Source organism: Marmota flaviventris, chromosome 8 (assembly GCF_047511675.1).
Source record: "Marmota flaviventris isolate mMarFla1 chromosome 8, mMarFla1.hap1, whole genome shotgun sequence".
NCBI classification, from domain to species: Eukaryota; Metazoa; Chordata; class Mammalia; order Rodentia; family Sciuridae; genus Marmota; species Marmota flaviventris.
The window spans coordinates 55,374,393-55,402,172 of record NC_092505.1 but is presented as its reverse complement, the minus strand read 5'-3'; the positions used below and the strand labels follow the sequence as shown (position 1 = coordinate 55,402,172).

The 27,780-nt window shown below is 42.4% G+C and overlaps 1 protein-coding gene across 3 annotated transcripts in view; it reads left to right on the top strand.

Moving 5' to 3' along the window:
• Nucleotides 1–11,099: 11,099 nt before the first annotated feature.
• Nucleotides 11,100–27,780, top strand: part of LOC114093319 (kalirin) — a 450,305-nt gene continuing 433,624 nt past the window's right edge. For all 3 annotated transcript variants that reach the window (XM_071615264.1, XM_071615263.1, XM_071615265.1), the window contains exon 1: nt 11,100–11,565. In XM_071615264.1, the coding sequence (XP_071471365.1) occupies nt 11,493–11,565 (73 nt within the window). In that variant the 5' untranslated portion in view covers nt 11,100–11,492. The remainder of the gene's footprint in view (nt 11,566–27,780) is intronic.

Sequence of the window (27,780 nt, the reverse complement as noted above, 5' to 3'; positions counted from 1 at the left end):
CTATAAGGACAACTTCCTCTAACTCTGTAGTAAATTCATACCACTTTACCTCCTGCAGACTTCCTCATTCAGGCACATTTTTTTTTTAGTGAAGACAGGATGAGAGGCAATGGGTTTCAACCGAAGCAGGAAAGATTAAGAGTAGAGGTCAGGAAAAACTTTTGGGCTGTCACAACTGTATATCAAGCAAGGCCAGGACCAGGGGATGTTTTGGCGTTCCCTTGGAACTGTTAAAAGAACAGGACAGATTACTTCCTATCCTCACTCCAAACAGAAAATAGTGTGACAAAGGAAACAGCTTTCTGTTAGAAATTTCCTGTGCAGTTCGGACTATGGGTTGGGAATCCAGATTTGAGGCCCAAATATCTTTGCCAGCTTCCTCTACGCAGACCAACCCTCAGGATGCTGGCTACTCACTGCAACAGGGAAGGCCCCCACCCCTCCAGTTTCTGAGTGACACTGACAGTCTTCTAGTTTCAGTGTTTTCTGTCCCTTTCTTGTTCTTTCTGCTATGTCCTAGTCTTTTAAGTATGCATAGCTAGTTCCATTTTAAATAAATAAATAAATAAATAAACATTTGGAAATTTAGCCATTATGTCTAGCTAACAGGCTTCTTCTTTTCACAGCCAAGACTTCATGGTCAGATGATTCTGCTCCGCTGCAGCCATTCCCTTACTGTACACTGGCTCCGGACCTCCCTGTAGGGGGTTTCCATTGGCCACCTTGCTCCCTCAATACAGACTTTCCTGCAATTGGCTTCTGGTCCCTCCTCTTTCTCTCATGAAGATGGCTCATCACTTGCCACTTAGCCAAATCCTGTCTCCATGTCTCAGTCCCCACTGCCCCTCATTTCCTTGTGGCATCTGATGTTTTCAACCCCTGTTTGCCTCCTGACACCCTCTCATCTGGTCTCCATATGGGGCAACACATTCCAGTGTCTTGTCTGTCCCTCTGGCCTATCTCTCCTTTCAATCATCTGTTTTGTTTCTGCACCTTGCCTGGGGGGATCAGTACGCAAGCTGCTGTGGAAATTGAAGATCACAGAGCTAATCAGGTGTGGTGTTGCACACTTGTAGTCCCAGCTACTTCAGTCCATGAGTTTAAGATCAGCCTGGGCAGCGTAGCAAGACTCCATCTCAAATGATCAAACAAATAAATAACAATAACAACAACAAAACCCTGTGCAAAACAGAAGATCACAGAGCTGAGGTCTGGGCTAGGATGGCGTTAGGGGATAGGGTGGGGAAGCAACAGATGACCTTACAAGGAAAACATTGGCTTAAAACTGAATGAATGCAGGAGAAAGAGGAGGTGGAGGAGCCCAACAAATCTCTCAGGTTGTAGTCTGTGCAATTGGAATAATAAAGTCAGGAAAGCAGGAAGAGGTGCCACTGTAAGGAAGGTTTGATTTGAATAGAAAGCAGGGCATATGAGTGGATAATTCATCCAAGGGAGAGTTAATGGAAATGGATAGAAAATCTTTTATCTCATTTTCTCTTGCTGCTTCGAGCAGCTCCTAGCTCCTTCACCAATATTTCTGCTCCTAAGTCTTCTCCCAGGCTCTATGCTGACAGTTTTAATTGCTGATTGGACATTACCACCAGGACACCCATCATCACTTCAGACTCTTCCGGTAGGAGAGACAATGTGTGTTGCAGGGAAACTGTGTAGAAAGTGGCCCTCTGACTCATGAACTCTGGAGTCTGCTGTGTGATTGCAGGCAAGTCCTTTTACTCTCTAGTTTATAGTTTTCTCGCTCATGAAATTACATGAAGTGTGGCTGGGGCTGGGGCTCAGTGGTAGAGTGCTTGCCTAGCATGTGTGAGGCACTGGGTTTAATTCTCAGTACCACCTAAAGACAAATAAATTAAATAAATGTCCATTGACAACTTAAAAATATTTTTAAAAATTAGATTAAGTAGGGCTGGAGTTGTAGTGCAGTGGTAGAGCACTTGCCTTGCAAGTGTGAGGCACTGCGTTCCATCCTAGCACCACATAAAAACAAATAAAGGCATTGAGTCCATATGTAACTAAATTTTTTAAAAATTATATTAAGTAATATCTGTTATATTAAGTAATATCCTGTTCAACCTGCCACTGTTTTTTCCATTATGTTGTCCAGCCAAGGAGGCCTCTGGGACTCACACACCTCCCTCTTTCCTGCCCATACCTGTGGCACTCCAGGTGTAAGCCACCAACACATGCTATTACCTCCCCTTCCCTCTGCTTTTCACAGCTTTCCATTTCAGCCCACAGCCACATCCTTCTAGGCTAATTCTTTGGGTTCCAAACTCCTCCTTCCAGTTATCTGGGCCCTTTTACTTTACTAAAACACTTCTTCCAACCTGTCTTATGCTGTCCCCTCCCTCCTTGAATCATCAAAGATAGATGGAGGAAAGGGGGTGTCTGTCAATCTCATTCAAGAGATTTTTCTAAATACTTATGCCTGAACATCTCTCTTCCTTCCTCTACTTGGACATACTTACCACCATGTGAAAAAAGTTTTCTGGGGTAATGACCCAGAAATTCCCCATTTTAAAAAAATTGCTTTTTAAAACAACTTTATTGAAGTATAATTGACATTTAGTAAATTGCACATATTTAACTGTACAATTTGACCAGTTTTGACATATGCATACATCATGACAAGATCATCCATTGACTCCAAATTTTTCTTTGTTCCTAAACCCACTCTGTCTTCCCTCCCCTCCCAGTCTCCCACTCTGGTCTTCTCCAGAGTACCACTGATCTGCTTTTGTCAGTATAGACTACTTTGCTTTTCCTAGAATTTTATTAAAATGGAATAATTAAGCATATACTTTTTTTGCCTGACTTATTTCACTCAGCTAATTATATTGAGATTTATCTGAGAAGTATTCTGTTATACTAATATATCATAATTTATTTATCCAATCACTTGATGATGGATTTTTGGATTGCTTCCTGTGTTTGGCTACTATGAATGAAGTTGCTCTGAACATTTGTGTACAAGACTTTGCGGAAATATTTTACTTCTCTTGAGTAAATAACCAAAAGTGGAATGACTGGGTTACATGGTAAGTGCATGTTTAACTATTAAGAAACTGCCAATTTTTTTTTCTCCAGTAGTTATGCTGTTTTCTATCCTTTCAGGAAGTATAGGAGAGTTCTAGTTCACATCCTATCCACATCTCACCAACATTTGATAGGTTGACTTTTCAATTTGATTCTAATGGATGATGGTATTTCATGATTTTAATTTGCATTTTCCTAATAACTAATAATGTTGAGCATTTTTTCTTAAGTGCTTATTTGCTATCTATATATCTGCTATGGTTAATGTCTATTCAAATTGTTTTTGCCCAGTTTTTAAAGATTGGATTGTTTATTTTCTTTAAGGTTTGAGAATATTATTGTATGGTTTGTATATTCTTTGTACAGTCCTTCATTGGGTATGTGATTTTCAAAACTTTTTTCCTACTCTCTGGCTTGTTTTCTCTTTCTGTCAATAATGTCTCTTGAATAGCAGAATTTCTTAATTTTGATGAAGTCAAGTTTATTTTCTTCCTTTCTTTAAGGGATTGTGTTTTTGGTGTCCATTTCTACAAAATCTTTGCATACCCTAAGGTCACAGCAATTTTCTTTGTGGTCTTCTGGAAAGTTTTTAGTGTTGGGTTTTACATGTAAGTCTATGATCTATTTTGAGATATTTTTTTGTATATGAATCCAGTTCACTTTTTTTTGTATAGGTACATTATGATAGGCAGAATAATGTCCTCTTCCCCAAAGATGTTTATCTCTTAGTCTTCAGAACATGTGAATGTATTAGTTACATTGGGAGTTAAGTTTGTGGATAGAATGGAAGTTGCTAATTAGCTAACCTTAAGATAGGGAGGTTATTCTGAATTTATCTGAGTTAGTAATCTCCAGGGCTCTTAAAAGTGGAAGAGGGAGGGGCTGGGTGTAGCTCAGTGGTAGCATGTGTGCTTAGCATGTACAAGGCTCAGGGTTCAATTTAAAAAAAGAAAAATGGAAGAGTGACACTGCACACACTAAAAAGAGAACCAGAGAAGTGGCGGTGTGAGATGGACTTGGCCCACTTTTGCTGGGTTTGATGATGGAGGAAGGGGGACACAAGCCAAAAAATGCAGGTGGCCTCTATAAGCTGGAAAAAGCAAGGAAACTATTTCTCCCTTCGATCCTCCAGAAAGAACACATCCCTGTTAACACCTTAATTTTAGTCCAGGAAGACCTATTTTGACTTTGGTGCTGTAACTTAGATAAGATAATAAAGCTTGTATTTAAAAAAAAATTTAGTTTTTAGTTGTAATTGGACACAATACCTTTATTTTGTTTATTTAATTTTAAATGATGCTGAGGATCTAACTCAGGGTCTCACATGTGCTAGGCGGGTGCTCTACCACAGAGCCACAACTCTAGCCCCAGCTTGTGTTGTTTTAAGTCCCATAAAGTTAGTATATGATGGTCTTAGAAAATTACTATATTTTCAATGGAGGGGGCAGGGGATTAGCAAGGGTGGTGGAATGTGATGAACATCATTATCCAAAGTATGAAGACTCGAATTGGGTGTCAACGTACTTTATATATAAACAGAGATATGAAAAATTGTGATTATATATGTGCAATAAGAATTGTAATGCAAAACAAAAAAAAGTACACGTATAAAGGCATGAATTGTTGTGAACATACTCTAAACACAAAGATATGAAAAAATGTACTCTATATGTGTAGTAAGACTTGTAATGCATTCTGCTGTCGTGTATTTAAAAAATAAAATCAATAAAACTAAAACAAAAGCATTATTTATAAAAATTTTCATTTTATATTGAATTCCCTTTGATATTTGTTGAAAATAGTTGAGGATACATGAACGGATCTGTTTCTGGATTACGTTTTCTTCTATTTGTCTATCTTTATACCAATACCATGTTGCCTTGATGACGTAAATGTAAAATAAATATTGAAATTGAGTAGCATAAGTCTTCTAGCTTCCTTCTTTTTTTTCTTAGCTGTCTCAGCTTTTCTATGTTCTTTGCATTGAATCAATTCATCAATTTCTACCAAAAAGTCTACTGGGATTTTGACTGGGATTACATTGAATCCACAGATTGATTTCAGCAAAATTGCTGTCTTAAGATTTTAAGTTTTTTGATCCATGACACAGTATATCTGTTCATTTACTCAGATATTCTTCAGTTTCCTTTAGCAATGAGTTATAGTTTACATGTATGGAGCTTACCTATTTTAAAAATCAGACTATGAGGCAGGCATGGTGGTAGTCACCTGTAATCCTGGCTGCTTGGGAGGCTGAGACAGGAGGACCACAAGTTTGGGCCAACCTGGGTAACACAGTGAGATCCTGTCTCAAAATAAAATAGAAAAGGCTGTGGATGTAGCTCAGTGGTATATCACTTGCCTAGTTCTGGATTCAATCCCCAGTACCCAAAACAAACAAACAAAAATTAATCCTTCATATTTCATATTTTCCATGCCGATATAAATATTTTAAAATTTTAGATCCCAAATCTTCATTCCTAGTGTTTAGAAATTTGTTTACAGTTTTTATATTGGTCTTTTATCTTGAGATCTTGCTAAACTTATTATTTCATGGAATTTGTTTAAGTAGCAATCATGTTATGTATGAATAAAGGGAGCTTTCCCTATTTGACTCAATTCCTTGGTCTCCAAAGTTTCTCTTTAATTTCTTTTTCTTAGTGCATTGGATAAAACATTTAGTATAATGTTACATCCAGTATAATGTTCTGATGTTAGGGTAAAAGCATTCAGTCTTTGACTATTAAGTATGATGGTATGATATTAACTAGATACTTTTTGGTAGATATCCTTTATTAAATGCAAGTTTCTTCTATTCCTATTTTGCTATGTGTTTTGATCAGATATGGATGTTGGATTTTATCAAATGCTTTTCTTGCATCTATTTAGATGATCATATGTTTTTCCTTTTAAAATATGGTACATTTGTTTCCAAAGGCTGCTGCAACAAAGTACCAGAAAGTAGGTGGCTTAAAATTATAGAAATTTATTCTGCCCTAGTTCTGGAGGCTAGAAGTCTGAAAGGTGTCTGCAGGACCATGTGCTTTCTGAGACTCTGGGTAGAATCTTTCCTCATCTCTTCCTGGTTTCTAGTGGTGCCTTTCAGTCCTCAGCATCCTTTAGCTCACAGCTGCATCCTTCCCATCTCTGCCTCTACCATGATGGCTTTTTTCACTGTGTCTCTGTTTTCCATGAAACATTTTTCTTCTCTTAAGGACACTATTCATATTGGGTTAGGCTGTACTCTAATGACCTCATCCAAACTTGATTCTACCTGCAAAAGCCTTTTTTACAATAAGGTGACATTCATGGTCATCAACAGTTAGGCCCTCAGTGCATCTTTTTTGGGGGATACAATGTAACCCATAATATAAGTTATGTTGATAGATTTTCAAAATTTTTAAATCAATCTTGTATCCTTGAATAAACCCCTCTGATAATGATGTAATATCCTTTTTAATATGTTATTAGATTTGATTTGCTAAAATTTTATTAAGAATTTTATGTTATGTTCACAAGGAATAGCAATCTGAAGTTTTGTTGTTGTTTTCTTCTTCAATAATATTTATTTCATTTTGACATCAGAAAAATGTTGGCCTTGTAGAAATAGTTGGGAAATATTCCCTCCTCTTCACTTTTCTGGAAGAGTTTTCATGGAAACGGTATTATCCCTTCCTTAAATGTTTCATAAATTTACCAGTAATGCCATTTTTCTTTTCTTTGGGGGGGGTGGTTAAGTAAAAACTTAATATCCTTAACAGATATATGGCTATTTATCTGTTTCTTTTTTTCTTTATTAAATATAATTTTAGTTGTACATGGACATGATATCTTTATTTTTTATTTTTTAATGTGGTGCTGAGAATCGAACCCAGTGCCTCACACATGCTAGGCAAGTGCTCTACCACTGAGCCACAACCCAGCCCCTATCAGTTTCTTTTTTAGTAACTTTAGTAGTTTGTGTCTTTCAAGGAATTTTTCCATTTAATGTAAATGGTCAAATTTATTGGCATAACATTGTTCAAAATATTCCCTTATTATTCTTTTTGTTTCTATTGACTCTGTGGTGATGTCACATCTCTCATTCCCAATGATAGCAATAGTTTTACTGGTAGTAATATTTTTCTTCTACATTTCCTAATCAGTCTGGCCAGAGGATATTTTTTAAATTAATTAATTAATTTTAATTAGGTATGCATGACAGTAAAATGCATTTTGATTCATTACACACAATTACAGCACAACTTTACATTTCTATGGTTGTACATGATGTAGTGTCACACCATATATGTACCTAGGGTAATGATGTACATCTCATTCCACTTTCCTGCCCCCATGCACCCTCCCTATCCTCCTTCCCCTCTGCCCAAAGTTCCTCCATTTTTCCCATGCCTTCCCCACTCCCCATTATGGATCAGCATCCACTTATCAGAGAGAATATTCAGCCTTTGGTTTTTGGGGGGATTGGCTTACTTCGCTTAGCATGATATTTTCCATCTCCATCCATTTATTTGCAAATGTCATAATTTTATTCTCTTTTAGTGCTGAGTAAATTCCTCGTGTATATATACCACAGTTTCTTTATCCATTCATCTATTGAAGGGCATCTAGGTTGATTCCACAATCTATTAGCTATTGTGAATTGAGCTGCTATAAACATTGATATGGCTGTGTTACTATAGTATGATAATTTTAAGTCCTTTGGGTATAGAACAAGGAGTAGGGTAACTGGGTCAAATGGTGGTTCCATTCCAAGTTTTCTAAGGAATCTCCATACTGCTTTCCAGATTGGTTGCATCAATTCACAGTCCCACCAGCAATGTATGAGTGTGCCTTTTCCCCCACATTCTCGCCAACATTTATTGTTGTGGCCAGAGGTTTTTAATTCTACTGATCTTCTCAACCCACTTTTGTGTTTATTTTTCTCTTTTGTTTTCCATTTCATTGCTTTCTGCTGATATTTTTTATTTCTGTTCTTCTACTTTTGTTTTGTTGGCTCTCAAGGTAGAACAGAAGGTCGTTGCCTTGAGAACTTTCTTTTCAAAGCAGGGATTTAGCACTATCAATTTTCTTCTATGTACTGTTTTAGCTGCATCCCACAGATTTTTTAATGATATTTTTTCATCTTTATTCACTTTAAACTTCTTTCAATTAAGAACCCTTTGAGTTCTTAGTTGACCATGGACTATGTAGAAGTGTATTATTTAGTTCCCAAATGTTTGGGAAGTTTTCCAGATTTTTGTTTGTTGTTATTGATTTCTACCAATAACTATTGAATAACAATAACAATTTCTATTGTTGCTAAAGAACATACTTTGTCTGATACTTTTTTTATTTTTAAAAATATTTTTTAGTTGTAGATGAACACAATACCTTTATTTTATGTATTTTTTTTATTTGGTGCTGAGAATTGAACCCAGTGCCTCACATGTACCAGGTAAACAGTCTACCACTGAGCCACAATCCCAGCTCTATATGATATTTTTGAAAACAGCTGAGGTGTAGTTTATATACCACTGAAGTATTTTAATCTTTCTAAATATACTGAGACTTGTTTTATGGCTTATTATATGATTTGCCTATGCACTTAAAAAATGTTTTGAGTGGAGTGTTCTATAAATGTCAGTTAGGTTAAATTAGTTGATAGAATTTTTCAAATCTTCCATATCCTTACTGATGATCTGTCTCCTTATGCTATCAATTACCAAGACAGATATTAAAATCTCTGACTATAATTATGAATTTGTCTATTTCTTCTTACAGTCCTATATGTTTCATCTATACTGAAGCCCTATTATTAGGTACAAAACTTTCAGAATTGTTATGTCCACTTGATGAATTGAAATGTCCCTCTTTATTGCTGCTAATATTCTTATGCTGAAATCTTCTATCTGGTATTAATGTTACCATGAACATTTAACATTTTAATAGAAATTACCAAATTTCTTCTTTAAGAAGTCTGTATCATATATGTTATTCTCCCATTCTGGTCCACATCTTTTGAGGTTTTGATAAGAACCTTATTCTAAACATGTAATATTTCCTGTGGATTGAGATGAGTTAACACCTTGCAAGGCCTCTGTTTGTTTATCTGCACAATGGCAAAAGTTAAGAGCAACTGGGTATGTGGGCAGGCCATGGGTTAGGCATGGGATTAAAGGGGAAACAAGATTTAGAAAGGCAAATGAGCAGTGTTTCCATTGTCAGAGAAGGTAGAAGGCAGGGAGCATTTGGCTGCTGTAAGCCAGTTCAAGATATCAGGGTCAGATGAATTAGACTACCTGGTAGTGAACTTGGGTCACTACTGGGGTCTGATAGATATAACCAAAGTTGCAGATAGGTCTGATAGATGTATCCAAGGTTAAAGACAAATACATTTTTCCCCCGGAAATGAGTGGGGGAAAAAGATCATTTGTGATATTGAGTAAAGAAAATGATGAGTATGGGGAGCTGGAAAGTGTTCACTGAAAACTTGATTAATCTCAATTACTGCTAGGGTTACTTGGTGGATCTGGAAAGACTCTAGGTGCTTTTTCCCCAGTAGAGAGGTAGAAAAAAATTAGGTTGCTAGAGCAAACATTCAGGAGATTCTGGCTGATGGGTGGATGCCATCAACTTTAGACCAGCACTTGATTTTCCTTTTAGGTGTGTTTTAAACCATTAGATTGGGCCACCACCTCTCCATCTGCCTGGGTGAGGCAGCAGCAAATAGCCCTCAACACATCACATTAAGTTCTCAGGTCTAAAGACCCTCTGTTTTGTGGGCTTTACAGTCACTAGAACTATAAACAGACTACTGACTAATTATTGTTTAATTATTGCTTAAAAACCGATTGCCACAATACAATCACGGCATTAATTACCCCATACAGCATCTGCTTTCTTTTTTTGCAGTCATTCCTGTTCCTCCCCAGCCCCTCTCCCCACTTTAATTGAAATTTAGCTTGCTGTAACACCTCCTTTCTCAGGGCCAACTGCATCTCTTCATTCACATGGGGGAGAAGAACAAAACAGAGAAGGCCCTAGGGATTAGGGAGTTTTGACAGCTGTCCAAGGGGAGCGCTGAGATACGGGCCAAGTACGGAGGCAGGACAGAGACAAATGAGAGATCCAAGAGAGTGACAGAGGACCAGAGAGATAGGCAGGGAGACATCACAAGAGGGGTAAACTGGACAAAGAGTCGCGGAGAGGGGAGAACTGTTGAAAAGGGCGCTGAAGGGGGCAGGAAAAGGAGAGAGAGAGAGAGAAAGGGAGGGAAGACGGGTGGGGGGGGGGGAGAGAGAGAGAGAGAGAGAGAGAGAGAGAGAGAGAGAGAGAAGGAAATAGGAAAGAAATAAGGAGAGAGATGGTGAGGACAATCCGAGAGACTCCGCAGGGCCCGGAGACAAGGGAGCTAGCTTGTCAGGAAGAAGGGGGATGAAGTCCGGTCTCTAGGGGCAGGTCAGTCCAGCTTGGGGACTGATCTGCAGATCTGAAAGAGGAGGGCGGGCAGCTTGGGGTTCCCTCACACACCTGGGAGTGGGGTGGGGCGCGGGAGGCGGCCTTGGTCCGGGGAGGAGCGCGGACAGTGACCGCGGAGAGGCCAAGCGCGCAGCGCGGCCGCAGAGCCCCCTGCGAGCCCGGTGAGCGCCCGGCGGCCCCGCCCCCTCCGTGGCCGCCTCCTCGGCCCGGGCTTTTCCTGCGGGGCTCAGGAAGCCGGCCTAGTGCGACCGCCAACAATAGCTCGGGGCTCGGGCTCGACTCCGGAGGGCCGGCCGCGGGGAAGAGGGCGTCCGGCCGCCGGTCGCCAGCCGCCTACAGCGAGTCCGCGGACCGGGCGGGAGCTTCAGTGGAGCTCGGCGGTGCCCGGGTCATTGTTGGCCGGGACTGAGGGAGCGGGAGCCGGGGGAGGAGCTGGGAAGACGGCGGCGGCGGGAGCCAGAGGGGGAGCCAGAGAGCGAGCGAGAGAGCGGGGAGGGAGGCAGTGAGCGAGTGAGCGGGCGAGGGAGGGAGGGAGGAGGTAGGGAGACAGGGAGGGTGGGAGGGAGGAGGAAAAATAAAGAGGAGAGAGCCGAGCAGGGCTGAACAATAGAGACAGGCAGACGGGCGAGGAGGAGAGCCAGCTGCCGCTGCTGGGGGACCGCGGGCGCCCAGGCAGCCCGGACCCCAGCCCCGGGCCCCGGCCCGGCCAGACAGTAGGCGGCCAGCGCCCCGGGGAAGGGGCACCATGGGGGAGCCGGCGGCAGGCGCCCCCAGCCCGCCGCGCGCCGCCGCCTGAGGGAGGCTCGGCGTCCCCTGCCCCAGCCCCGCCGCCCTAGCGCCCGCCCTCGAAGCCCGGCGACCGCCGGCTTGGCGGCCACGGCCGCTGCGCCCCGCGTCCTCCGCCCACCGGGCTCCGAGCCGCTCTTGGCCCCAGGTTTCGCCGGTCCCCGGTTGCCCGCTGACGCCCTCCTTCAGTCATGAACCCCCCGGAGGGGGCAGCGGAGGAAGGAGGAGCAGCCGACTCGGACGTGGACGCCTTTTTCCGGACAGGTAAGCCGGGGCAGGGCGCGGGGGCCGGGGGTGAGGGCTGTTGCCCTGGACGCGGCGTCTCGGACAAGTTTGGGGAAGGCAGGCTGTTGCTGGGGAGTGCATGTTGGGGAGCAGTCCCCCGCGGTCGTCGGGGCTGGAGTTGCGGAGATTCTTGTTGTTATGGCAGTGGTGGTTGCGTTTTGGGGAGGGCGTGGGGGCTGGGAGCTCGCGCCCCTCGGCGTTCACCCCAGTTGCGGGAGTCTGTGTTGGGGAGGCGGGAGGCGGTCCCCTCGGGCCGCCTTCTCCCGGAGCGCGGGGATGGGGCGATGTTGGATCACTTTGCAGCGCGCCGCTCCAGCTACCGGAGTCTCCGGCCCCTCCCTCGGCTCCCGCCTTCTCCGGTGCCTGTCAGCCCGGCTTCTGGCCGCCCTGGGCCAGCACCCCTCCTCCGGCCAGGGCCCTGGGCCCTGATGTGCAAAGAGGGGCAGTGGGGACCCGGGGACTCGCAATCTGCAGACTGACAGGCAGGAGCCAGGCGGACCTGGTGCGTGTGCGGAGCCAGTGTGTTGGACTTGAGAGGAAGACGGGGCAGGGAGGGCAGTGGGCACCTGGAATCTCCTCCTGGTCCCCCTCTTCTCCAGGTCTGGGAATGGATGAGCTTTTCATAAGAATCACTCGTTTCTGGAACTGTGAGTTAGCGTGCTTCTCATACACACCCACCAAATCTTTGCTTTCCTGTGATGTGTGGAACCCCGAGATACCTTTCCAGAATTTTGCTTCTCTGCCACCTCCCATGCCTAGGTCTGTAGCTCCTTCTGTTCCCTGGCTTCACAGTCCCTTCCCCAGAACAGACTGACCACCCTCATCTCCCACCACCTGTGGCCGCTTTTCTCCAGTGGCCAAGGAGTTCCCATCTCCCCTTTACCTGTGGCTTCCACCAGATTCTCGTGTGTAGTTCCCCATCTCCCCACATGTCTGGAACCATTTTGTCTGGAGTCTTTGACCCAAGGAGTCCAATAAGTTATGGGGGCCCCCACACATCTGCCCTCCCTTTGGGAAAATTGGATTAGAGGACATGAACTGGTAGGGTCAGGGGTCAGTTTAGCTTTGGAGATTGCACATCCATCTGTTTCCTAACACCATTGCCTTGCCCTGGAGGTCATCTCTAGGGAAGGGGGTGGGGTGCTTTGTTGGGGAGATTTGTGTCTTTGGAAGTTAACACTTAACTGACCCATATGTATATCCTCTAGTTGGTCTGGAGAGGAAAGAACTGGAGGATAGGAGCTGAAACTAGGGCCTGGGAAACCAGAGGGAGCCACTGTCATCCTGTCCATCTCTCTGGGCTCATCCTGCCCTCCTTCCTTCCTCTCCCCCAGCCATGGATTCCATGTTCTCTCCTCACCCTTACACACAGACACACAGACACACACACACACACACACACACACACACACACACAGCCCACTACCCAAAATATGGGTTCTAAAGAGGTGTGTCTAGCCTGAGTTTTTAACCTGGAATCTATGGAAAAGATTCTGGAGACTGACAACCAGAAATACCAGGAGGACTTAGCTGATCCCCTTGGCCTCCCAGCTGGGGCAAAAGTCTGCATTTTCTTAGTTCTGGGGGAAATTTTTGAGATGTGAACCTTCATACCTTCTTTTTCTAGATTCTACTTTCATCTTTTGGGACCCACTCCATCTTCCTCTTTCCTACCATCCCAGCACTAGGTCCTGTCCCTGTCCCCTGGAGCTTAATTTCTGGAGTTTTGTTTATTTCTGACAAATGAGTTCACACAATTTAACATAATTAATGGCCTATAATGGTTCAATGTGTTATTTTTCCCAAAGCCTTTCAAAATACAAAGTTTGACTTATGTTACTGGCTCAGATCACAGTAAATAGCAGACTGGGGTCAGTCTCCTGTGGGACTTCTACTCGTGATAACTTCCTATCTCCTTGGGCAGCCCTGTTGAGGGGCTGGAGTGTGGAGGGGATAGGTCTAAAGTGCTCTTAGAACAGAGGAATGTTAAATCCTCAATATATAAAGCTGGAAATGACTGATGACCGGTAACAAGTTGCAGAAGGAGGTAGGTCCAGGACTACCACCCACTCTGTGTGACCCTCTGTGATCTGCTTTCTGATTCTCACTCCACTTCCAGTCTCTGAGGGTCTTGCTGGGAATTATTAGCCCTAGAAAAGCCATGTTTCTGAACTTTCTCCCTTTTGATTGCCCACCTCTGTGGAACATAGCACTATACCTGATAGTAGGTGGAATGGATTATAAACTTATTCAATTGAACAAATGAGAAACCATCAAACAAAATTTCAAAGTCTGTAACACAGGGTTAACCCCCTTCTTTCTGGTGGAAAATTTTGCATACACAAGACTAGATTGGCAATTACTTTGTCAGAACCCTGGCACACTGTGGCTCTAATTAGGCATGTTTTAAACAATTCTATCATTTGTCATCCTCTTCTAATTATTTTGGTATTTTAATTTTCTTGACCAACTGATTAAGTTTGATATCTCAAATCTTATTTCTCTGTATGTGCATAGACAGACAAATCCCCTACCCCTGGCTGCTATTGTTATAGATTGATAGCTTCAGGATCATCTTCCTGGAAATTCTTTGTTCTAAGCTTGAGAAGGTGGGTTATAACTTTTAAATTTAAATTTAATTTAAAATAGTTTATTGGTCATGATTATGGGGGGAGATATGAGAACTCAGAACTGGGAATAGAAACCAATCATCTAGGACTTTTTAAACTTGATTAGGAGCCTTCTTCTGCCCAATATGCTGTGGAACACAAAAAAGAAATATATCAAAGTGGTTTCTTCCCTAAAAGAGCTTTTAGATTACTGCTCAGAGATTAATTAATTGTTAAATGTTAGGGTGCTATAGGTTAAAAAGTTGACACAACTACAGAGGAGGTAGAATCTAGGGTGGCCTTTGAAGCGTGGGTGGAGAGTGTGCAAAGGCAAGGGTGTTGGAGTATTGAGGAACCTGGGCTGACGGCTGACAGAGTGGAAGGTATAGGTGTGGAATGGGAAGCACGGTTGGATAAGTACCATATGGAATCTTGAAAGCCTAAGAGACATTCAGGGACAGTAGAGAGTCATTAGAGGTCCTGGAGCAAAGATATATCATAGGGAGAGTGATGTTTGGAAAGGTTAATCTGGGGCAGTATTATTGATGAAGTAAAGAAGAAAAACAAAGATAGGGTCCAGGGAAATGCAAAATGATCCTGAGTTGAGAGGGAAGGGGCTTGGTCTGGGTTGGTGACTGAAAGGATGGGGAATCAGGGTTGAGTCTGAAAGACATTTTTATAGGTGGAAATGTGGTGATTTATTGATAAACTAGTTATGCAGATAAGGAAGTAAAGCCCACAAGGAAACTGAAGTAACTGGGTTGAGAGTCAGAGGATGGACAGGGTCTCAACTAACTGAGGCCCGGTTGAGGACAGGAGCCAATTTTGCAGGGCAGATAATAATTTTTGCTTTGGACATGAAGAATTGGAGGCAGACATCCAAGAGGCGTTGTTTTGTCAGGAAATGGAAATGTGGGACTCAAGGCAGGAGCATGAGCAGGAGGCTAGGACTGGTGATGCTACTTTAGAAGGCCAAATGCAGCCGATGCTTCCTGAATGCATCAGCTCTCAGAGGGAGGGCATGGAAGAAGAAGGGAAAAGGCTAAAGTTAGATTTGGGGGAGAAGCTTTTATTTTGGAAGTGGCAGCAAAGGAGTCTTGATCCTGGAGAACCCAGGGAGTCAGCATGGGCTCTGTTGTGATGACCAGGTGCACACAGGTTGAGCAAGAGGAGTGCTGGGGCATGATCAAAAGATGACCCTTCCAGCTCCCTGTGGGGGGCACAGGGTTAAAAGAAGCACTCCTTATAGAGTGGGTATTTAAGGTAGTGAACAAGAGTCTGTTACTTGTAGGTTTTATCAGTGAAGGGAGAAACAGAAGTGTGCTAGCCAGAAAGGACATTAGTATCAAGGGAATTTTTTTTTTTAATTTATGTTTTTATTTATTTCTTTATTTTTTTCAGGGTCAGAGCAGTTTTGGAAGTGCCAGGGAGAAAGCTTATAGAGGGGAAAATCTGAAGGTGCTAGAATGGTGGTTGAGTTGGACACCTGGAGAAGTGAGAAGAGTAGGTTCCACAAGTAAGAGCTAGTGAGAACAAGAGAAACCTCTTTATTTAAGATTAAAAAAAGGTGGATGAATAAAGATTGATGTGAGAAGATCTACCTCTACCTTTCTATAGAGCTTTGGCCTTTGAATCCAGACATTTTCAACTGGAGTTTCTGCTGTTTCTTGGGCTTCTGCCAACTTTGAGCTTAGCTCTGCATGTCTTTCCAACTCCTCAAATTATCTCTTCCTCTTGACTTCCTTGATTCTGTAAGTGGCATCTTCACTCTCCAAGTTATGATGTTTAAAACTGTCTGTGAAGAATCTCTCTCCTCTAACAAACCTCTTGGATTATTTTACATAGTTAGCTCTTCCTCTCATCCACAGGACAACTGCCCCAGGGCAGATCTCATGGTGCCTCTAAAGCACTCCTCCTTCCCCAGCCCTTCTTCTCATTCCTTGTCATTTGCTCCATTATCCCCACGCCAATTGTACCTTTAGGCAGATTACAGTTCCTAAAGCACTACTTTCATTATGTCACTACTTAGTTTATGAACCTACAGTGACTCCCTAGTGCTTTTAGGTTCAAGTTCATACTTCACTGTTCAATCCTTCCCACTGTTCAAGGGCATCTTGACTGGTATCCTCCTTGATTCATCCCCCTGGTACCACCATGTTCATAGCTTGAGCTCTACCTTGTTCTAGGAGCTTTCACTACCAGAGGGACCACTTCTCTAAAACACTTGCTGACTGTACTCATATTCTCATTCTGTCAGTGATATTGTATTGCTCTTTAGTCCTTTCATATGTGTGGGGCTTATCTCCTCCACTGAAGTTAAAGGTCTTTAAAACATCATATGACTTATCAGTCCTCCTTATAGAGATAAAGTAAAGATGGCAAAATATAGCACTTATGAATCTAGATGAAAGTATATTTGTAGTCCTTAAACTTTTCCCTGAGGTAATAACCCCATCCCACCTCAACAGGGAAACTGAAACTATCATCATATCCAGACCATAGAGAAGGGAGATTTTAGAATAACAACCTACATTTATACGCATTTTTTTTGTGTGGGGGGGGTAAATATTATCACTCAAATCTGTGCATTGCCAGGCTCCTAAAAAGGGAGGGGGCTCTTACCTCCTGAGGTCTCTTTTGCAGCAAGGAAAACATTTTGTTTTGACATTATGCCCCGTGCTCCAGAAGGTAGGCAAGAAGCTTAATTCAACACTTATTGTCCCTTCTTGGTTTTCTTCCACTGCCACCCATCATGAATTGAGCATTTGATCATGCCATTTTCCAGGAACTTCGGTGAAAGTATTGAGAGAACTCTGTGGTTCTGGAAGGGGATATTGTTAATATTTCCAATTTTATACTTATATAGGCTATTTCTACATTAATATATTTTAGAACATTTAGGGCCTAGGGCTATGGCTCAGTGGTAGAGAGCTTGCCTCGCATGAGTGAGGCAGTGGGTTCGATCCTCTGCACCACATAAAAATAAATAAAATAAAGAACATAGCAGTGACATCAAGGACCACCTCTGTAAGATTTAGGAGGCTTTATACTTGGTTTATACTTGTACCACCAATGGTCAATAATTCTGTTGTTGGAACATTCTGTCTATTTGTATTTAATAATCCCTTAGGGATGAAAGAAGGTGTTAGGATGAACTGAATCTAAAGAAAAAAAAATAGATGGAAAGAAAGATAAATCTACCTGACTGTAAATACCAATATAACATTAGAATAGATGAGCCAGGTGTTAGTTGCCTGTTGGAGAATAAACACTTCAAAGTTCCTTCTGGTTCTGGTACTTGACAATATACTTCTGGAGATAGGCAGTGGTTCTCAACCAGTGGCAATCCTGCCCCCACCCCCACCCCACGGCACATTTGGCAATGTCTGGAGATATTTTTTGGTTGTCACAACTTGGAGGGGACAGTTTGCTGCAGGCATCTAATGGGTAGAGGTCAAGTGTGCTACTAAACATTTTATAATGTACAGGACAGGGAAGAATTCTCTTGTCAAAAAATGTCAATAGTGCTAAGGTTGAGAAACCCTGGCATAATTTTGGAACAGATAGGTGCAGTACTAACTAGCATAAGGTCTTGGGTAACTTACTCATCCTTAGTCTTCTGCAAAATGAAGCTTGTTTCACAGGTTGAGAGGATTAAGTAGAAAAAAGTGTGTGATGCGTCTAACAGTCTCTGATACACTGTAGGAGCAAAAGAAATCCTAGTTATCTGTGTTGTTCCTGCTGTTTTAGTTATGCAGTGCACATGGTGGCACAGAGACTGGGGCATCTGCGGAGGGGTGTTGGGCAGGACTTTTGACGTGGGTGGGGGAGGTGCTACAGCAGCCTCATGATGGAGGTCAGGATCCACATGTGGACTCAGAAGGCTGGGATTTGGGTCTCAGCCCTCTTTCATTTATTTGATCATTTGTTCATCAGATTATTTATCGAGTGCCTACTACAGTCAGGTACTGTGCTGGGAATGTATAAAACTATTAAAGGAAAGAATATAGAATACAAATGAAAATGGATATAAATATACCCTGTCAGAGAGCACTTGAACTTAAGGGGTTGGAGGGGAGAAAAAAATCTGTAAAAGAGGCTGAAAAGATCAGGCAAGAACATAGGAGATGAAACTCTGCTTATCTGAATGACTTCGGCAAGTGACTTTAAAATCTATATAAGATGAGGATAATAGTATCCCACCTCCCTCCCCTTATAGAGGTATTGAGAGATTCAAATAAGATACCTTATGTGAAAGGTCTTTATAACTTGTACAATGCTATCCAAATATATGTAGATAGTTACTTCCCAAATGAGCATTCTATTACTCTAAGTACCTCTTCTGACAAATAGTATCTTATTTAATCTGCCCTCCATAGGATCTTTCCACTGCAGAAAGAGAAGTTCTTCTCATTTTGGTTTCCCAAGGGGACTGAATAGGCCATCTTCTTAAAACAGGTTGGGGCATTTCTGTTTTCTCTTTCTCCACAGAAGAATAAAAATGCTAGTGCCCCTTCCCTCCAGCCCTAGGCCCAGGCCTTGGGCTTCATGGCTCAATGCCATCTGGAGGAGCCTAGTAAGAATGGAGTTCCTGCTTCTTGCTTCCATTGAGCCTTAGGTGGGTACAGAGAATTAGTCCCTTCTTGCTCCTTCTCTGCCTGCCCGCAGTTCACACTCCTCCTGCCACTTCTTTGTGTGTGAATGACTGGCAGCAAAATAACTAGGAAATGACTGACAGCCACAGAGCTGTTGGATCAATAGAGCTGCTTGAAATCATGTCTGTTGGGGGAGTGAGGGAACAAAAAGAATCATCTGGGAGGACAGGAATTAATTTAGGGAGGTAAAGAAGAAACTGTTGGAGAATTAGCTTTGTCTCTTCCCCTACTACCCTGTGGCATTATTAGAACACTAGCTGGAGAACATATATACAGGGCTAAACAAGGAGAAGAGTGAAAAGTACTGGATGAGCTGTGAACTTCAGGGAATAGCTATTTATCATTGAGCTGGGACTTGAAGGATGGGTAGGCATTTGGATGGTAGGTCTTGGGTGAACCTGGAGGGTGGATCTCAGAGTCAGCTGAGGGGTCTGCCTTGTACTAACGGAGGATGCTTCTTTCTTAATACCTGAGGTGGAGGCAAGGTGGACCTGAGTGAAAATGTTTTCCCAGGTTGGAATGGTGTGTGAACATTTGTGGCTTTGTTGGGGGCAGCTGACCCAGAGGATGCATGTGAAGGATCAATGGGAGCTGAGACTAAAAAGGGGATGACTGCTTGCTTCATATATCAAACATTTACTAGGCTCCTAGATCAAGAAGACTTTGAATGGAGGGCCAACGAGTTTGGTCTTTCTGCAGGTGTTTTGGGAGTCTATAAAGGTTTCTAAATGTGGCAGTGGCATGATCAGGAAGAATGTGGCAGCCCTGTGGAGGGTCCTTTGGAGTGGGGGAGAGACCGCTGGCCAGGAACCGATTAGTAGACCACTGTGATAGGTTAGGAGGGTCTGAACTTCAAACACCATGGTAGCAATGGAGAGGCCAGGGTAGATATGAGGGACTTTGTGAAGGTTGAGTTTATAGGACCTGGCAACTTTGTTGTAGGGGTGTTGAGGAAGAGGTAGGAGTCCAATATTATTCCAAAGTTTACAGCCTGAATCTGGGAGGATGGAGGTGTCCTTAGTCAAAATCAAGAGTTGGGATTAGGAAAAGTAGCTGTTGGGAGGCAGGAGGAGAGGGAGGATTTGGAGAATTTGCTTTGGGACATGTTGCACTTCAGGTGTCAGTGACATAGCTAAGGGAGGTGTTGATTCAGTAGGCTGATAATGAAGGGAGTCTGTAACTTTGGAGGGAGACTAGGGCTGGAAATACAGATTTGGGAGATATCTGAAAGCAGTTGTGGCTGGTGCTATCAGAATAGATGAGATAATAAATGAAATGCTTATACAGATTTAAGGGCAGAGGGCCAAGGCAGAACTGTAGATTTTTAAGTGAAGAACTGGAGAAGAACCGGGAGAGAGCAGTACTTGGAGAAAATCAGATGATCAACAGGGTCTGATGCTGCAGGGAGTTGAGGGAGATGGAACTGAGCAAACACCACCAGTTCTAGAAACAGGGAGATCACTGGTAACCTTTGAAATTATAGTTTCAATCCTGTATGGGAGGTGGAATCCAAATTGCAGGGGGGAATGGAGAGTGAGTGGCTGGGGAGGAAGTGGTGGGAGTGCATATAGATGACTCTTTGGAAAGGTTTGGCTGTGAAGGGAAGGTTAAAAATAGTAAAGTAGTTGGAGATGGGGAACAAAATTGAAGGGAGGTTTTTTTTTTTAGGTAGGGAAGATATGTGAATACCTGAGGTGGGGAAGAGGGAGAAGGCAGGCACAAAAAGGAGAATTAGTGTTTAGGAAAGAGAGGAGCAATTGATTGAGGTGGATCTCAAGGTCAACCAAGGGTTCAGCTTTGGGCTGGCAGAGAATGCTTCTTTCTTGGAAACTGGGAGAAAGGTGGACCTCAGTGAAGTAGTTAGCTGGCAAGGACCTTAGGGCATAATGTGCCTGACTGGCAGCTCCAGTGGAGAGAGCCTCTTCGAAAGTCAGGGGTCAGCGCTGCTATGCTTGGAGGAAGGTAGTGCAAGCTGGAAATGGGTGGGTTACTTGGTGTGGACCTCTGGGCAGAGAAACTTGTAATCTAGGCAGGGGAATCCAAAGAAACCCTCTTAAGGTGGGACTGCTCTAGGCTGTAGTGTGGCTGCAGAATCACCTCCTACACAGGATGAGTCAGAAAGACAAGTGGGGGAGGTGGTAAGTGAGGAGAAGAGAGAGGAAAGCAGACTGGAGCAGGAAGGTCTGGGAAGCCTCCTTGGGAGGGTCATCCCTGGTCATCAAGGGATCTTCTAGGATGCTATCTGCTCTTGAATTCCAGAAATCAGAAGCTGAGTAGAGGTTATAGAAGAGCCTTTTGCCCATTCTTCTCTATGAGGAGGAATGCCTTACACACAAGGGAAGATGCCACACTCTGTTGTCCCTAAAGCACTTCTTCCATCCCTTGTCTCGGGGATAAACCCGAGAACTGTCATCAAGTGAAAAGCCTCATTTCATCCAAGGCTCCTCAGGGGCCTCACACAGCCTTCCTGAGGGGTTGGGAGTAGGAATCTGGGGAGGACTGCTACCAAGGAGTGGGCTGTGGGGCACTGGGCTTATCTTCCCTAGAGCAAAAGGAGGTGGGACTTTCCTTAGGTCCCAAATCATTGAATTTTAGAACAGAAACTTACCAACTGTGTGACTTAGTGCAAGTTATAATCCCTCCAAAGTTTAGTTTCTTATCTGTAAAATGGGTAAAAAAAATCCTTGCCTTTCAAGATTGCTTGATGCTTGTAAGCATACTTTGGTAGTTATATTCATATTATAAATAGTAATATATACATAATTATTATATTACTAATTTGATGAATTCATTTTTTCTTCAAATTATGATAATCAAGGTGCCTCAGTAAGTCCTTCCTTCCCTCACTTCACAGTGTAGAAATAGGAGGGGTATGATTTTTAAACTTGGAGTTACAGTTGCTTCAGGGCATGACAGGCAAGGACTAAGGATGTGGCTAAAATCTCCACCTTTTACACTCTTACCCTGTAGCTCAGGGACAATGGGCATCTTGCGGGGGTGGGGGTGCAGTATTGAGTTGGCAGCTGGACAGTGAGCCTAGAAGGGGGCCCAGGAAACTGACAGATGGTTAATTGGATATGACAAAAGGGGGCTGGGAGGAGGGGAGTGGTTCCCGAGGGATTCCTGTCTGTCTACTTACTGTCCCAGAAAGGAGGCTGTGGGGAAAGGGAGGAACAGCTCCACAAACAGTTGGGGGAAAAGATTGGCAGGAATGGATGTTGGGAGTGTGGCAGTGGAAGGAGCACTATTGGGAATAATGTCACAGCTTAAGTTAGGGGAAGGTGCAACATTTTCGGTCTTTACACCCCAGTGCACTGGCACATAATAGGCTCAGATTCTTGGGTGGAAATAGATGTTTGACTGGATATTGGAATAGTATGATTTTCTAGTTTTTCTTTTGGACCCCAATCATTGAGTTGTAACTGTGAAATATTATTCTTGATGGGATCTAGACAAAGAACTAATCAATTTTAGCCAAATACCAGATTGCAGTGAGTGGATTTCTTTTTCTTACACTCATTCATTCAACTGTAAAACACCAGCTGTGTACCTACTAAGTGCCAGCTGGGAATATGCAGAGAAGTCAGGAGGAACCTTCATACAAGAAGGGCAGCAGTCTTGTGGGGCTGCTTGGCATGTAAGCATGAGTACAGTACAGTCTGATGAGTGCTGTAAAGAGAACTGTGCTCTGTATGGTGAGAGTGTAGAGAATTCTTTGAAGGCAGGATGTCTGAGCTGAAATGGATGAGAAAGTGGTACAAATAAAGACAGTATGGACTTCATTCAGCAAGTTTGGTAATAAAGTAAGTAGAAAAACAAAATGGTAATCAAAAGGACATTTTTTGGGGGGTACAGATATATTCTGTTTTTTTTTTAATTAATCATAAGTGTGTTCTGTTTGTAAAATTTCAGCAAGTTGTTGACTTGTATGTGCAATTTTATGTATGCATATTATACGTCAATAGAAAAATTTAAAAGGTTATCAGATCAGTTATGTTTATTACTTTTTTCAGAGTGGGAAAATCTTTGAAAGAGTCATAGGAGGAGACAGTGGTAGAAACTGAAAGTGCCAGGAGGTGGTATGAATGTGGGTAAGGTATAAGGGTGAATATCAGCTTCCTCAACAGTCGGAAAGAGCAAAGAGCCTTTCTCTTGGGTGGATGGTCATCTCTTCTTCTGTGAATATGGAAAAAGACCAGGTGATTTTCAGGTCAGATGCTAAAGCTCTAATTAAGCTGAACTCAGTCATTTTATTGTGTGAGAGCCAAGGTCATCTGCAAGTCTGAGAGATGCTGAGAGCTGGCAAAGAGAGGAGCCAAACAGAACCATTTTCTGGTGAATGAGTGAAAATTGCATGAAAGGACAATTTGTCCAGTTGAGTTCTGAGTGGGCTAGTATGCCAGGTCCTATGTGCTGCCCTGCCCTGCAGGCTGTGGAGAGGGGATAAAAACATTGGACTTCTGAGTTCTTGAGTGGTGACTTGGATGAGATGTCTGGGGTTGGGGTTAGTTGTGTACACTAGCCTCTTTGCAGATCCTACTGAACACCAGTAGCTCTGAGGCCTTTTGGGGGCCTTACCTTGGAAAATGTTCAAGTCTGGTTTTTTTCAGCTGTGCTTTATCTACCTTTTGCTTTGGACTTGTCTGTGTGCTTTTCAACACCCAGTTCAGTGCTTTGCGAGAGTATTTGTTTAGTATTTGTTGGTCTGATTTTTAAAAAAGAGTTACTTATTGGTGTGTAGGCCATTTGGGAGTCTTATAATAACACAATATGTTAAGGAAATGAATCATTTTTGTGGACAGGCAATTCTACCTTGAAAAGACTTAAGAAATCAACAGCGATGTGAAATATAGCTATCTGTTCAGTCTGGAATAATCAGAAGGGACCCTATTATTACTTGCTTATAAGTATTTACATATTTCATAGGCACTGAAAGAATAAATAAAAGTGCACTTTCTTTTTAGAAAAACTCAAATAGGAAAGTCCCAACATGCAAGTGGACCAACTAATCAATACTGAATGAATGTCTGGGTATGCCTTGTATTATACCAGAAACTAAGAGAACTACTAAAAGTGAGTAGAACATGGTCCTTGTCTTAGAAGAGTTTATGGTCTTGGATTAGGGGGAAAAAGCTAATTGGAGATCATTCAGAAAGGGAGTTTTGTTAATGCATTGACTCATGTAATATGTATTTATTATCTATAAACTAAAAGTTTAATTTAAATAAGTAGTAAATATTTCAATGAAAGAGATTCATTTTTAGGTACACCTGCATAGAATGCTTAATTTTATATGTTGACTTATTTTTTAGTATGAAGCATTATTGTAATGCTGCCTCACTGTAGAGCATTTGGAAAATATGATGAAGTATGAATTATGATAGAAAAGCCACTGTAATCTCATCACCCAGAGAGAACCCCTGTTTGCTACCTTGAAATATTTCCATTTGGTTTTTATTTCTTATGTGTAGTCTCTCCTTTGATCCATTATTTTTAGTTATTGAATTAAGATAAAAAATAAATTGGGAGGGGACGACTTCTTTCATAAAGAAAGTCATTTTTTCCAATTAATTTAAATGTATAATACACTAGGTTATATATATCTCATTGAGCTAAGTAAGACATCCCTAAGCCAATTAACCTTTTTATAGAGATAGTTTAGGAAGAAAAAAGATCCCTTGGTTGTTTGGCAGAGTAAAGGCACTGACACTTATTTATCATAAAAAATATTTACACGAACCCAAAGTACAGAGTATATGGCAAAGAATGAAAACTCTTTCTCTTTCTTCCTCTCTAATGTTTAGATAAATGCAACAGATACAGGTACCTGTTGCATATACAAGTTCATGATTATACAAATGCATGGCTTTCTTATTTTATTTAACAAAAAGAGGATTGTTCTATACCTCTTGCTCTGCAGCTTGCTTTTATCACTTTATAATTGTGGACATTTTTCCATGTCAGTACATGTAGCATTACCTCATTTGTTTTAAGAGTTGTGTTACATTCTGTTGTGGGTCTGTGCCACATTTTATTTAACTGTTCTCCTAAGGATAACCCAGATTTTCTGTGGACTAGTGTTTGTTCTGGAGCATTATTTGGTCCAGACCATGCTAAGAAGGGCCACGCAGTTTTTTGATCCTTTACAAAGAAGGACAACTGTGGGGGTCAGGATATTTCCATTGCTTTTATTCACAGGAAAGAGGGAGAACAGCTAGTCCCTGTTCTCTAAAGGATAACTTTCCGTGAAATATTTAAGAATGCTTTGTTAGTGACATTTAAATGAATGATAAGAAGCTTCTCTTTGCCTCTTTTACAGGGTGCCTGACGTGAACTAGGAGCCAGATTTGCAGTCACAATTAGCTAAAAAAGCCACATTTGTTCTGTGGGCTCCAGTATAAGTTAATTCCAACATTGCAGTTATGTATAGAAGCACTTTAGGTTTGTGTGTGCACAAGCCATCGTCTGTGATTGCTTAGAAGAATCCAAGGATGTGATTCAGGAGACCTTGGTTTTCAAGTCTACCCACCACTAAATAGCTCTGTGACTTGTCTAAGCCAGTTAATGTGTCGGGTTTTACAGATGGGGACTCCCTTTCCTCACCTGAAGAAAGAGGTCAGCATAGTTGCCCTGCCATCTCATAGGAATACTGTGAGATAAAGTGAGGTGAAAGAAGGAAAATGCTGTGGAGAAAAATTGCTGACTAAATGAGAAGGGATGTTGTCAACTTCTCTTCCAGGGTCTCCTCCGGTTTTGAGTGTGGTTGAAAGCTGAGCTATGGGACTCAGATGGGAATGACAGCTCGCACTGTGCTTAAGGACTGTATGTTTTTTCATGTCTGGTAGGAAATTGGCAGCACTGGAGATGGAGTGAAAAGTTTCATGATATGTTCCATTTGCTTTTGGAAGAGCTGTGCATATAAGTGGAAAAGCAGCTCATCTAACTGCCCAGAATGGTCAAGGGTTTCTTTCTGCTGGGTGACAATATAGTTCAATTGCACATTTCATATTATCCAGATGTGCAAAGAAAACGTGGCTTTTAAATTTTTCTAAAGTGGAGCTAATTCATCTGTCTTTACCCAATTTTGTTAGCTTATGATATACTGTTTCTTTTCTTTTCTGGGTTATTCTCTTTTGGATGACTGTTTCTTTTAGGTAAATTACTCAAGTTGCTTAGATTTTTCTCTTGCTCCTCACTTTTCTTCTGAATATGGTTTGGGTGTGTAGAGGTGCTCATGTGCAGTTGTGTTGGTTGTGGTGGGGGCAGGAGAAGAAGGGTACCAGGATCCAAGGTATGCTGGCTCCACTGCTTTGCTCTTTGCTTCAAGGGACTGGTCTGTTCTGATCTCCCTAGGGGTGTTTGTGAAGGTGTGGCAGAGGTGTTGTTTTTCAGAGTTGTGCTGATATCCAGCACTAAAATTCAAGTCGTTACTATTTGCCTATGGAGTCGAAGTCCCCTCACAGAGCAACCTCTTCTGCCCTGACTGTAGGCCTTTCTTTGGTCACTGACAGAGTAATATCACCAGGGAGCAAAGAGAGACGTGGAGTGAAGCTTATGGAATGCTCCCTGTGAGAGGTCAGGAAGGCAGAACCCTTGCACCAGCTTACCTAGCTAGACACCTTGGCCAGTGCCCTGGTTTTATCCATTTGTGGGTTTCATCCCACACGGATTATGGTACTGGATGGGAAGAAGCCATTCTCCTAGAACATCCCTGCGATATTTTAGGGGTACCCTTAGGGTTCTCAGCTACTGTTACATCTATTGGGCTATTTCTAAAGTTGCCTGCCCCAAACCTTTGTTAGATCTTGAAGTGAGAGTGTAAACAGAAGGAGGCTGGGACCCTGCTGTCTGCTCTAGACTCAATTTTGCCCATGTTCCCCAGATGCTTGAGGGAGAGGGCTTTCCCCTCTTACGTTGTGGCAGGGATCTCCCCCATGTCAGAACCTCAGTAGTCTCCATCTCTGGTCTAAAATAAGCCAACTGGCCAGGTCCACCCAGCCTGGATCTTGATATGTTCACAGGAGCTTGAGAATTCAAGCTGTATACTAAAAAATTCCTATCTGAATATCAACAGTGGAACATTGACATTTTCTCTTTGCCTGCTGCTATAGCTATCCTAAACTTTCCTGAGGCATATAGAGTAAGGGGGAGGTTAAATATATGTAAATTGGTGAAAAAGAGGAAAGTACATTATATTTTTAAAAATATACCCTAGTTAAAACAATAATTTTGGGAAACAGGTTTAGAAATGAGGCTTCTAAGACTGCCAGACTGCCTTCCTTGGGATTCTCACCGTTTACATGCATGTGTTTATGTGCATATAAAAATGCAAAGTCAAGGTGTTGTTGATTCTTTCAGCAAGCATTTAGGGAACACTTGGTACATAAAATGTGCTGTGGTGCAGAGGGGTGTATGGCACAGTCTCTGTGCTCAGGGGCCTCCTGGTCTTAAGAGGAATGGAGTGCTGATGGATTCTACACTGAGCTGCACTGCAGAGACCTGCTTTCTGAGAATCTGGCATTTTGGTCTGTTAACTATGACTAACATTGAAGGAAGGGGCCTTCACTGGGTCTGTTTTCCCCCTTACCTTGCTGGTATCTGCTTTCGGAGTCTTTTTCGCCTCCTCAAATGACTGGTTCCAGTCAGTTTTGCTGTTTTTCAAATAAGGTTAACTCCTTTAACATCAGTGTAAATATGAACATATATTCTTTAGAAAGGTTGTGGTAAATAACATCAATTTGAATCAGTAATGGATAGCAAAGGGAAGTCAGACTTAGGGCTGTTGCTCTGTTGCTTCTGTTGTAGAGCTATTTGTGCATTGTTGTTTTAACAAAAAATTTCTACTTTTTTCAACACAGGAGAGCTTCTGTGTTTATGTACTGTTCCAACTCTAGGGAACTGGGGTTCAAATCCCAGCTGTGAGTAGCGTT